The sequence below is a fragment of the Calliphora vicina genome, chromosome X (genome assembly GCF_958450345.1).
Source record: "Calliphora vicina chromosome X, idCalVici1.1, whole genome shotgun sequence".
In the NCBI taxonomy this organism is placed as follows: Eukaryota; Metazoa; Arthropoda; class Insecta; order Diptera; family Calliphoridae; genus Calliphora; species Calliphora vicina.
In genome coordinates, this window is record NC_088785.1 from 7,843,215 (window position 1) to 7,855,581 (window position 12,367).

At 36.0% G+C, this 12,367-nt stretch overlaps 1 protein-coding gene across 1 annotated transcript in view; it reads right to left on the reverse strand.

Annotated features, from left to right (window-relative positions):
- LOC135962851 (serine-rich adhesin for platelets-like) overlaps positions 1–12,367 on the reverse strand; it is a 191,291-nt gene that overhangs the window by 162,154 nt on the left and 16,770 nt on the right. Inside the window, exon 3 of the mRNA XM_065514755.1 lies at positions 1,211–8,134. Coding sequence (XP_065370827.1) covers positions 1,211–8,134 — 6,924 coding nt within the window. The remainder of the gene's footprint in view (positions 1–1,210; positions 8,135–12,367) is intronic.

A 12,367-nucleotide genomic window follows, 5' to 3' on the forward strand; every position in this document is an offset into this window, starting at 1 on the left:
TTTATACCCTTCAGCTTCGTGAGAAGGGTATATATAAGTTTGTCATTCCGTTTGTAATTTCTACATTTTTCATTTCCGACCCTATAAAGTATATATATTCTGGATCCTTATAGATAGCGGAGTCGATTAAGCCATGTCCGTCTGTCTGTCTGTCTGTCTGTCTGTCTGTCTGTCTGTCTGTCTGTCTGTCCGTCTGTCTGTCTGTCTGTCTGTTGAAATCAATTTTCTGAAGGCCCCAGATATCTTCGGGATCCAAATCTTCAACAATTCTGTCAGACATACTTTCGAGAATTTTGCTATTTAAAATCAGCAAAATCCGTCCATAAATAACGGAGATATGAGCAAAAATCCGAGACAACCTCTGAAAATTTCATCAAAAAACACAATGTATTGCATGCTTTGACAAAAAAACAACAAAACGTATGCTTGGATGTGCAAGCTTTGTGTATTTTGTTTTTTTTGTGTTTTGTTTCTTTTGGCGTTGTTGTTGTTTTTTATACAACTAAAGTTTAGTTTGGTTGTGTGTTGGTTTTTTTGACAAAAAAACAACAAATCGTATGTTTGAATGTGCATGCTTTGCGTATTTTGTTTTTTTTTGTGTTTTGTTTCTTTTGGCGTTGTTGTTTTTTATACAACTAAACTTTTGTTTGGTTGTGTGTTGGTTTTTTTGACAAAAAATCAACAAATCGTATGTTTGAATGTGCATGCTTTGCGTATTTTGTTTCTTTTGTCGTTGTTGTTGTTTTTTAAACGTATGTTTTTAAACGTATGTTTGGATGTGTGTTGGTTTCATTGCCTTGCGTATTTTGTTTTTGTTTTTTCTTTTGGTGTTTTGTTTCGTTTGGCGTTGTTGTTGTTTTTTGTGTTCTTGATAAATTTCGGATGCTGTACGCTGAAAGTGGGCAATGTACATACATATATACTAATTATAAAAAATAATAATGCATCCACAACAAAGGTGAAGGGTATATAAGATTCGGCATAGCCGAATATAGCACTCTTACTTGTTTTATATTGAAGTCAGCTGTTTTATGACTTGTCAAAAATAAACCACTTAACTAACTGCCTAAAATGCAGATGTAAACGGTATAGTTTATGAAAGTAGCTTATGATCATAAACTAGTTTGAAAATTACAAGTGTAAATGCACTATAAGTTCGTATTGATATAAGTATTTGTTATTGAAATTGAAAAATAAATAAAATACTTACATTTAATTGCAGTATGATCTTGTTGTATGCCCAGTGCCAACGCTGTTTTGCCGTTACTTCTGTCTTACGTTTCATAATTTGCATATGCCCACCAACGACTTCTTCCGTTTCACCACGCATGAGCTTCATTTTTCTCGACTGCGAAGATCGAAGACTGGCTGATACCATATGTAAATCACCTATTTGATCGTCTTCGACATTGGCAATGTCATGACTAGATTTGCGGCTAAGCGACTTCGATGGTGATGATACGGTGGTGGTGTCTTGAAGGCCAACGATTGAGGAAATGTCATCCTTTTCTTCTTCTTCTAGTATAATACTGTCTTGTTTCTTGATCTGATGATGTGGTGCTGATGTCGCTGATGTCGCCACTGATTCTAACGTTGTGGATAAAGCTGAAGAGGTCGTGCATTCAGCTGGGTGATGTGAATCATCCAATGATGCTGTTGTGGTTGGTGCCTGCTGTTGATGAGTTCTTAAACCTTTGACACTTACGCTGGAACTTTCATCTAGATAATTGCCACTATCCTCACTATGATACATATCGTCCATGTAGTCATCCATAATTTCATTTTGTTCCTGTTGGTAATCATCATCCAGCACATACTGCAAGGACGACTGTTTGTGTATTTGCCGTAGCTGCTGCTGCTGCTTATTTGTACTATATATTACATCCTGCTTGGCTTGGATCTTCTCCTTCTCCAGATATTTTAATTCATCCTCTTCGTTGAAATAATCATTCCGATAATCATAACTGCCACCATTTGTGTGCTCATAATAACCATTAGCGGCCATGTGTCTAGCAGACGGTGCCACTGGCTGATTATCCATGTAGTAATCGGCCTGCTCACTATCGATGTCATAAGTCGGAACCATTTGCATGTACGGTAGAGACTTATTGTCAAGAACTTCGGGGTCCTCTTCGTAAATCTCGGTCGGCTGTTGTTTAACCAAACAACCCGATTTATCATTGATGGTGGGCAGTTTTTTGCCAGTGGATCCACCAGCTGGTGGCACCGTTGGTAATAGTTTCTGCGGAGACTGCTGAAGTATATTGTGGTGGTTTTGATTTGAATAGTAATAATCCTCCTCCTCTTGCTCGTCCAATTGATGTTGATCGAAGCCTCCATCATTATTGGGCATATTGCTATTATCGTAATCATCACCACTGCCGCCATAGCTCGATGCGTATGGACTGGCTAGCGAGTCTTGCTGAGATATAGTGCTTCTTTGGTAGTAGTTTGCAGCACATGTGGTGGTAGGTTCCTCTTTAATTGGCACCCGCTTAATGAGCGAAGCGGCAGCTGTAGGTTGCAAATTCTTTTGAACTTTTGTGCTGGCCATTGAGGCACCTTGATTCACAACTTGACTGGCTGTTTGCATTGCTGCCGCTGCTTTGCCAAAAATGGAACCCAACATGCCACCACTACTTGATTTTGTACTAGTTGCTTGTGAAGTGCTGATACATGTTGTAGCTACGGCTGTGGTAGCAGCTGGCGCTGAAGAAGAAGTTTGCTGTGAGATCTGTGATGCTACATTAGTTAGAGATGACAATATAGAACTGGTAGCTTTTTTGGCTGCTGTCACAGTGGTCGAATTGTTAGATTGCACGGAAGATGAGGCAGATGCTGATGTTGTTGCCACTGTTGCACTTGCTGTAGAGTACGCTATGGAGGTGTCAATAAAATGAGCAGTAGTTGCGACAGTTTCATACTCGCTGTAGCCGCCATACACATCAATAGCATGGTTTTCATCAGCATAATACTCTATACCCACATCATTCATATCCCCAGTGACAGCGTCATCGTACATTATCATTTGTTCCGAATGATTGACCATTTCGTCTTGGGCATAGTCCACACTACTTGTCATATGATAGAACGTAGTTTGACTGCTGTTGTAGTAGAGGCCACCACCCTGAACATCGTTTTCCCCATTACCATAAATATCTGTGTTGTGTGATGATACCACATAGTCCCTATCTAGTTGTTGGTTGTTGGCATCTGTTATAATAACATTACCATTGGTGGTAACAAAATCATAATAGCTGTCTTGTAGAGAAGATGTTACATGAGGTGTGGTGGTAACTGTTGTGTCATAGTTATATTCAATTTGTTTATTGTACGACACGGAGATTTGTGGACTTTGGGTATGTTGTATTGGTTCAGACACAACGATCTTTGAAGGTTGTGTTGTAGTCGAACTAGGAGCTGTAGATTTTGTGGCGGCGCCTAATAAGCCGCCCACATTAGGCACAAACTTCGAGGCTAAGCCAAAACCGAAACCTCGTTTTTGTTGTTGCGGTTCATTGCTGCCAGCAGCTGCCAACACACCATCCAATCCTCCCTTTAGACTCTGCGACAGGCCACCCAACATGGTGACTGCTTTAGTGCCAGCTGTGGTGGATTTTTGGGAGGTGGAAGAGCTGGTGGAGGACGCTACTGCTGATTGCATGGTTGATATAGCCGCTGTTGTCGCTGTTGCCATTGTGGATGTAGATTTTGTATAAAAATCGCCAGCAACATCTGTGGGCTCACTTCTACTCGCAACTAAGCTACTAATATTAAATAGGGACTTGCTGTATTGGTCTGAATTTGAATATACAGGCGCGGTAAATATGTCAATGGACGATGTTGTTTCACATGTTAATGATGGTTTTTTTTCTGTGATGTTGTTATAGTTTGTCACTGGCATAGTAGTGTACTGAGTACTGATAATCTCAGATGTCGTAGTGTCGGCCATCAATGAATTTAGGTTCACACTAAAGCTGTTATAAAAATTGTCATCAAAATCAACCATCGTCAAGGCAGTGTTGGCAGTCAGTTGGTTTGCGGTTGTTGTTCCTGTTGCTGCAATTAGTGTGGATGATGGGGATGGGGATGGAGATGTTGTAAATTCCGATGTGTGAAGTGTTGTGGCCGTACTTTCAGCTTTAACTGTTGTTGCTGCAGCAGTTGCTATTACTTCCAAATCATCTACAGATGTGGCTATGCTCTTGTCAATGGATTTGTGTGTGCTAATTATGATATTGTTGTTATTGGCGGCCTTTAATTGTTTTATGTCTGTGGTGGTGTCGGTGTCGGTGTCGGTATATGTGTCTTTGTCTGTTATCGTGTTATCCTCTTCTTTAATTTTATATAAATTCAAATAATTTTGACTATCGTATTCAATGGAGTTCGAAGTCAATATAAAGTCCATTATGTACGAGGGTAGCTCTTGAGATGACTTGCTGTTCGTTTCATCCGTTACGAAGTAAGTGGACGATGAAGCCGTCACTGCGCTATAGTCTTTTAAATAGTCTGCATATAAGGCTGTAGTTGATATAGCAGCCGTGGCAGTCTTGGCTTGTTGGGTTGATGTCGGTGTAGAGTCAGCCTTGGGCGCTGTAGTTTCAGTTGTTGTAAACAAACAATTTGGTGTGAATGACAACTCTGAAGCCAATTCGGCTTCATTGTTATTAATCGAATAACAACTATTGTCGTTTGCTTGTATTATGGTTGTAGTTGTTGTCGTATAAGATGACGAGGACATTGTGCTTGTCGGGCATGAATTATTCAACATAGAAGAGGATGTGGTTGTTAACGACGAGGTAGTCGTCGCTGTAGTATGTGTTGTAGGTGATGATGTTGTTGTTGCTGTTGTTGCTGTTGCTGCTGCCGTTGTAAAACCGAGCTTATAGTCGTTTAAATAACTATCGTAATCGTAGTCGTCGTAATCATCTATATACAAAGCAGACGAAGACGAAGTGTCTTTGGTCTCTATCGTCTTCGTCTCCAAACTAGTTTCGCTATATTTTGTCGGGGTTATTGATGATGAGTTCATTGAGGCATGATCGAAATATGCTGTTAAGGTGTTTGATGATGAGGACGCTACTGATGTTTGAACATTGGATGACGATAATGTTGCTGTTGTTGCTGCATAACTTGTTATTGAGGTAATTGGAACAACACTTTTACTAGGACTTGCCAATTTCGTTACAGGCGAACTTATGCTACTTCTACGGCTAATATTATTATCACTTAGATTTAAAGCTGTTATTATATTATTAAGTCCTGTGTTATTTATTGCTAAAATTTTGGATGAACCTTGTGAATTTACAGTTTTGTGGGCTGGTGCTGTCGAAGTACACGTCACACTGGATGATGATGATGAAGAAAGCGTGGTTGACGTGTCAGTGGTTATGGTGGATGATAATGTTAAATAGTTGGTATGAATATCTAGACTAGGATATAATGGTAAATAACTGCTACTATTAGGTTTTTGGTTAAGGGTAAATTGGAGATTGGTGTTATTGCTGTTACTCTTGCTGCTACTGGAGAATGTTGGCAATGTATAGGGTTTTAGATAATCGCTATAGTCGTATGGGGTTTTATAATCATGATCAATTTCAGTTGCTGTTGTTGGGGAAGTTGTAGTTTTTGCTAAAGCTGATAATGTTGATATTGATGTTGTTGATGTTGTTGTTGCTGCAGGTGCTGCTTCAGTCCTAGCTACTTGTGGTGATGATGATGATGATGTTGATGAAGAGAGTAATGAATCGTATTGCGTTGATATTTTGTATTGATGGAATACTTCCGAAGTGGCGTCATTTATAGCTGTTAAACTGTTTAATCTGGACGGTGTCGTTGATAAATGATAAATGGCTTCTTCACCATCTTTTGCTGCTTCTGATTTATCTTCAGCATTACCTTTGGCTTTTTCTTTATCTTGTTGGGTTTGAAATGATACTAAGCAATACTTGTCATCAGCAGTTTGTACATTATTATTGAAAACATTATTATTTTTGTAATTATTAAAGTTATCATAGTTTTTCGCATCCGTTGTATTGTTATTGTTGTTAGGCAAGAAATGGGCTGCTAGGGATGACGATGTTACTGCAGCAGCTGCTTCTGTTTTTGTAACAGATGTTATTAATGAGCTTGAGCTTGCTAAAGAAGTAGCTTGATATGCTAGCGAAAACGTTGATGATGTTAATGATGAGGATGTTGCTGATAAAATGGACGATGTTAAATTAATGTTATCTAATGTATCGTTTGCTGTCGGCGACGATAATTGTGGGATTTGTGGTAGTGCTTTGCTTGTTGCGGCATGACTTAACTGGTATTGAGGTGATTCAGGCAATTGTTTGTTGGCCACGTGTCCATGACCAGTGTGATGAGGTTTTGGCAATTTTCTAGAAGTCAAGTTTTTCAGAAGCGACAAGCTCGACGCTTCCGAAGTTTCTGTTGTCGCACCTGTCGCTGTCGCTGTAGACGCAGTGGCGACGTGGCCAGAATGTCCCATGCTACTGTTGCTTGCACTATCAGCCACGACTGGCGAGGCTGACGACAACAACAGTATTGAGGATGAAGCTGCTGTCGAAAACGTAACGGGTGGCAAATTCGCTGAGCTGAGATTTGATATCATTGTTACGTTCGTATAGGCACATGACGTTTGTATATTGTTGCTCCCACTTATGCTACTGCTTTTGTTATTACTACCAATAGCCACGAAACCACTATTATCATCATATCTATACGACATTGATGAAGTCAGTCCTGCACCAGTTCCAAGTTTTGAGCACACACCACCTGTTGAGGAAACACCTGTTGCATCTGTTACATTACTTGTCGAGGTTTTTGTTGTTGATTTCTTTAGCAAATGTTGTGGTATACGGGTTTCGCCGCTGGCAATGACAGATGCTGTTGTCATGGCCATAATGATGGAGTAACGACATTTTTGCAAGTCTTGTAATTTTTGTTGGTTGGCATAAATGTTGGCGGTTGCAGTTGCAGTTGGTACCGTTGTATCACTATACGTTGACATATTGTCCAAAGAATTCAATCCAAAATCGTTATACTCGTCCGTCGATTGCATGGCGGTATGTGGCCGTGGCTCTATCGAGTAACGGGACTCGTAGGAGTTATAAGAATTATTGTAATCCTTTTCACGACTATTAATTGTGGTTTCCATGAGACCGCCATTATCATAATACAAATTGTGTGGGGGAAGATTTTGTGTGGCGGACGTAAAAGGTTGCTGCTTTTTATAATCCAGATTTATTTCATTTCTATATGCCGACATCGATGTTGTACTAGTGGCCATATTGGTGTCGGTGTTATCTTCAAAAAATGCTTGTTTTAAATATTTCCTCGCATAGGTCTGAGGCTGGGACTGGGGCAAAGGTAATACGCGCTCAGGTGGCTTGTGACCATAAAACCCTGCGTCATCGCTGTGGTCATAATGTCGTTGACCATTTAACTGAGCCTTCACACCATTCGCCACGAACCCTCTGTCCCAATCCCCATTATTAGAGGTCATACCTCTACCGCCAACACTTGCACTATTATATCGAAATGTGGGTGTTGACGGTAGACTGACATTGCTCGGTCTGTTTTGGCCTGTACTGTACATACCATCCCACATACTATGGCTATGCTGCACTGGTGGCACTTGGGGCAACATTTTATTATTACTATCTCCCAGAGACGTAAATGGTCGGTCATTTCCCTCTTCGCCCACTGTCGTTCCATAATTCATAAACTCGCCTCTAAGATTGTCATAATCACCGTAATCAAGCGTGGAATAAATATCGTAACGATCACTACTATCGCCACTGCAGGCATCGCGATGGTAGATTAAGTTGTTGTCTGTAGTGATTACGTTTTTACAATATTGGTTGTAATCATTGCTGTAATATGAGACATTATAATTACCGGCATTTGACATGGTAGATGCTGATCTTTGATGGTGGTTGTAGCTATCACAGCTACTACCGTCGTTGTACTCTTGGTTGCCATACAAATCATAACTAGATGTCTGATCTTCTGTTTGACTTTCATACGTATTGTAAGTGCTTTTACTGGGTAAAGTGCTGCTAATTGGTCGGTTATTGCAGGATAAGGCATCGATTTCATTAAAATAATAATCGTTTTGAGTGTAAGACTGTAAATATATTAAAAAAAACATATAACATCAGCGCAATCATTATAAAAAAATATTTTTTATTTGCCTATCAAAGATACACGGACGATAACAAATTCTCAGTTTTGGTTGTTTTCGATTATTTCTGATTTTTTTAAATATTCCATGCAAATACAATGTTAGTTTAACATAGAATTAATTTTAATTTGTTTTTTTTTTACCAAATCGGACAAACCGTTTCGCTAATTAAATGTTCTATATAACAGTTTTTATAGGTCTAGAATCTCATTAACATATAAATACATCAAATTGAATAATAAATTCCGTGCCACAAGATCCGTCTTGCCCTGTTTAAATCGGAATTTATTTATTTAAAAAACCGACTTTTATAGAAAACCGCTTTTTCGAAAAATATAATTCTAAAAAATAATAAAAAGGTCTAGGAAGGGATAAATATTTCCAATTAAGTATACAGTGGATTTCATGTCAAGTGATCAAATATTTAAAACCGATGTCTTCCGATCGGGATGCTCTAAGGGATGCACTAAACCAGATCGGTCCAGAACAATCTGGGTTAGAGGAGTTGTTTTTTCTCATCCATGTAATTACCTATTATTTTTAGTAAAATTTTGTCAAAATGTTTCAATCTTAGGAAAAAAATAAACAAAAAATGTTTGACCGCAAAATCAAAATGGGCCCTTTTTTCTCCAAAGAAAATTTAGGTGTTTTCTTGAAGAGCTTTTGTCCGCTTAGTGGGTTGCGAGTTGGATATCTATCAAAATAAATGTTTTGGAACACAAGACATAAAATTTTAGATTTTTTTGCAAAAAAAAATGTTGTTGATTTTTTTTTAAAATTTTTTTTTTTAATATTGAATTGTTTTTCTCAAAATAAAGCTTAGGTCTTTTCCTTGAAACCCCTTTTTGTCGCGGAGTTGAGATGCGAGTGTGATATCTTTCAAAATAAATGTTAAAAATTGTATGTCTAGAGTTAGACATATAATTTTTGAAAATTATATGTTTTCAAAAGTTTTTTTATTTTTGAAAAAAAGTCAAAAATTGTATGTCTTGATTTACAAAACATCTTCAAGGAAAAGACCTAAGTTTTGTTTGAAAAATAAAAAGGGCCCATTTTGAAAAATAAGTCAAAAAAACGTTTTTGATTTTCCAAAAAAAAACCTTCTTTTTTCGAAAGATTGAAGAAATAGCTATCTAAAATAACAAATTTTGCTAAGAACAATAGGTAATATGTTACATGAATGAGACAAAATTTTGAGAGTTTTTGACCGATCTTGTTGAAAAATTGTGTCTAAATTACTATCCAATAGGCTAACCTTGGTGCAAATTTCATCCCGATCGGAAGACATCTGTTTTAAAAGATTGTTCATTTGACACGAAATCCCACATATATTTATTACTAAAAGTTGTTGAACTTTTTGCAAAAAAAAAATTAAAATTTTACCTCACAAAAGTATACGCATTTCAAGATTCTTTGTATTTCAACTAAATTTATAGACATAAGATCATGAATAAATTTTTTTTTAGGGACATCTACTATGTACTTAGGAACTTATTTGGCTAATTTGTGTCACGATTCAGGTTAACTTTGTGCAATTCCCCTTCAAATGAGCGTTATGGGCGAAACATGTATTTTATATTCCTTATTCTTCAAATATAAAGAAAAACAAGTAAGAAGGTATAGTCGGTCAAGCCCGACCATATGATAGCCTACACCAATCTAATTATGGACAAATCGCCATAAAATTAAGTGGCATGACTTCTGTATATATGAAACCTATTTGTGTTTTAAATTTTATTTGAATACCAACATTTTTAAGAAATCTATAGATACTCATTCCAATTATTTTCGGAAGTGGGCATTATATGGGAGCTATGACTAATTATGGACCGATCGTTATAAAATTTAGTGACACAACTTTTGTATATACAAAAATTATTTGTACTGAATTTTATTTAAATACCATAATTTTTAAGAGATTTATTCTAGTTAAAGTGATTTTCGGAAGTGGGCCTATATGGCCGGATCGATCATTACAAAATTTTGTTATAAGAAATCCACATTTGTGAGATTTAGGGTGCATTATTGTGAAATGTTTTTGTTTGAATCTAAATTATTTGAATCTTTAGCCCATTTGTGTAACAGTCGGGCAAAATGGACTTATATATTTGCCTGCCCATCTTGTACTGCAGTTATACAACACCAAAACATGGTACAAGCCATTAGTTATAGTTGATTTTGTATTACTTAACATACATACATATGTATCTCCATTACACTTTGCCAAAAATTTTAATTGTACATATTTTATTCACCATATGAAATGTTTATGTAGAAGTAAATGTCTTTTTCTCAAAGATCCCGATATGAAGTTCCATATACCTTTTAAACAATTTTAAAATAACTTTTAAAATATGATTTTTGTTCCTTCCAATCCACTGTTCAAATTATTACTCTTTATTCTGTGGCGGTTTTTTCCCAAAGATTTCCTCTCCATTTGACAGAAGCTTCGGACGACCTTATCGTATCAAATTTTCAAAGAATTTCGATCTAGAATTTGTCAGTTTAAATTACTGAAGAACATTAATTTCACATTTCTGGTACATAAATAATTAATTAATCAATCCAACTTTATTTTGCTTATATAAAAAATATGTTTCTTTGATTTATCTGTAGAATTTTATACAAATTTTCCTGTACACGTTTATGCGTGCCTATACTAAGAAATAAACATTAAGCTAATTTTAATAAATATTGTAACAGGATAATAATACAACACGTGTTCACAAGTTAAGAGGAAATTTAAACAAAAAATTCGTATACTTTTGTGAGGTACCTGTAGTGACCTCTTATGGGGTTTTTCCGTTTCTTGGAAGTGCTGTAGTTATTTTGTAAAATAAATAAAAATCTATAAAAAGTTATTTCTAGAATTTAAAAATTATTTGTGTAACTATTGTTAGATCATAAAAAATATAGGTTTATGCTAAAAAAAATAAATAAATTCGTATAGAGACACTGTACATTAGAGCGTACCACCTTACAAGCGAAAAAAAGTGCGCCGTACACCCCTAATATAAAATATTTATGCAAGGCTGTTACGGAAAAATGTATGTAGAGCAGAATATTGGTCTTCTCGAGACAAAAAAAATATTGATATATCATACTTTAAGATCCGACTTTCAATGCCAAAGATATAAACAAAAATCAAAAAGGCGTTTGGCAAAAAAAAAAACTGCCTTGCTGAAATACTTTTATTTATTAGGGGGTGTACGATGATTTTTTTTAGGTGCGCACGGTGGTTCAAAATCTCAATCTAGCCGGTAAAAAGTAATTTTCATGTATCAAAAGCAATTTTTTGTATGGTAATATGTTCAAAAGTATCCATAGTACATAACGGCATATTTTTTTTTCTTTAAATAAAGGGTTTTTCAACAAGAACTTTGTTTTCAAAAACAAAATAAAAGAAAACATTTAGATGAAGATGATTCATATTTTTATTGTATTACGAAGAGAAAAGTTCGGCTATTATGAATAAAAAATGATATCTGGCAAATGTCCACTCTTTCATCAAAATTTGTAATCACTTTTTGGCCAATTGCGGCAATTTTACTTGTTTAACATACCATATCAAGTAAAAATGGGCTTCGTCTGAAAAAATTATTTTTTCAGAAAAACCAGCGAACAGAACCACCATTTTCATAGTGTATTTTAATTATTTTAATGCGATTTTCAAATGAAATTGAATTCATTGTAACAATTTCCAATGCATCTACAACGAATACGTCAAAAAACTAAATGTCAAAACTATCATGCTGTTGGTGTTGCCACAATTGAAAAACAAAGTTCTTGTTGAAAAACCCGTTAGCCATACCAGCATTGATATTGTATTTCTTCAAATACAAGTAATTGCTTCTTTGCTAAAAATGTATGTATATCTCAAGTGACGTTTAATAGTGCAACTGAAATTGTCGTTAAAAATAGTAATAACAATTAAAACAAAATTGTTGGTGTAATTAACATAGCAAAAATTACTGTTTAAATTTTTCATAAAATATGCTTTGTTGAGAAATAAAAATGCAATTATGTACATTCATATGTGATTTAAATGTGAAATTTTTGTTCAATGTCCAAATTCTATTTGGAATTTCAAATGGTAATTTATCGGACTTAAGCTTTAATTTTTATGTTGTCTTCCTCTATATACATACATATGTATGTACATTAGGGAGGGTAGAT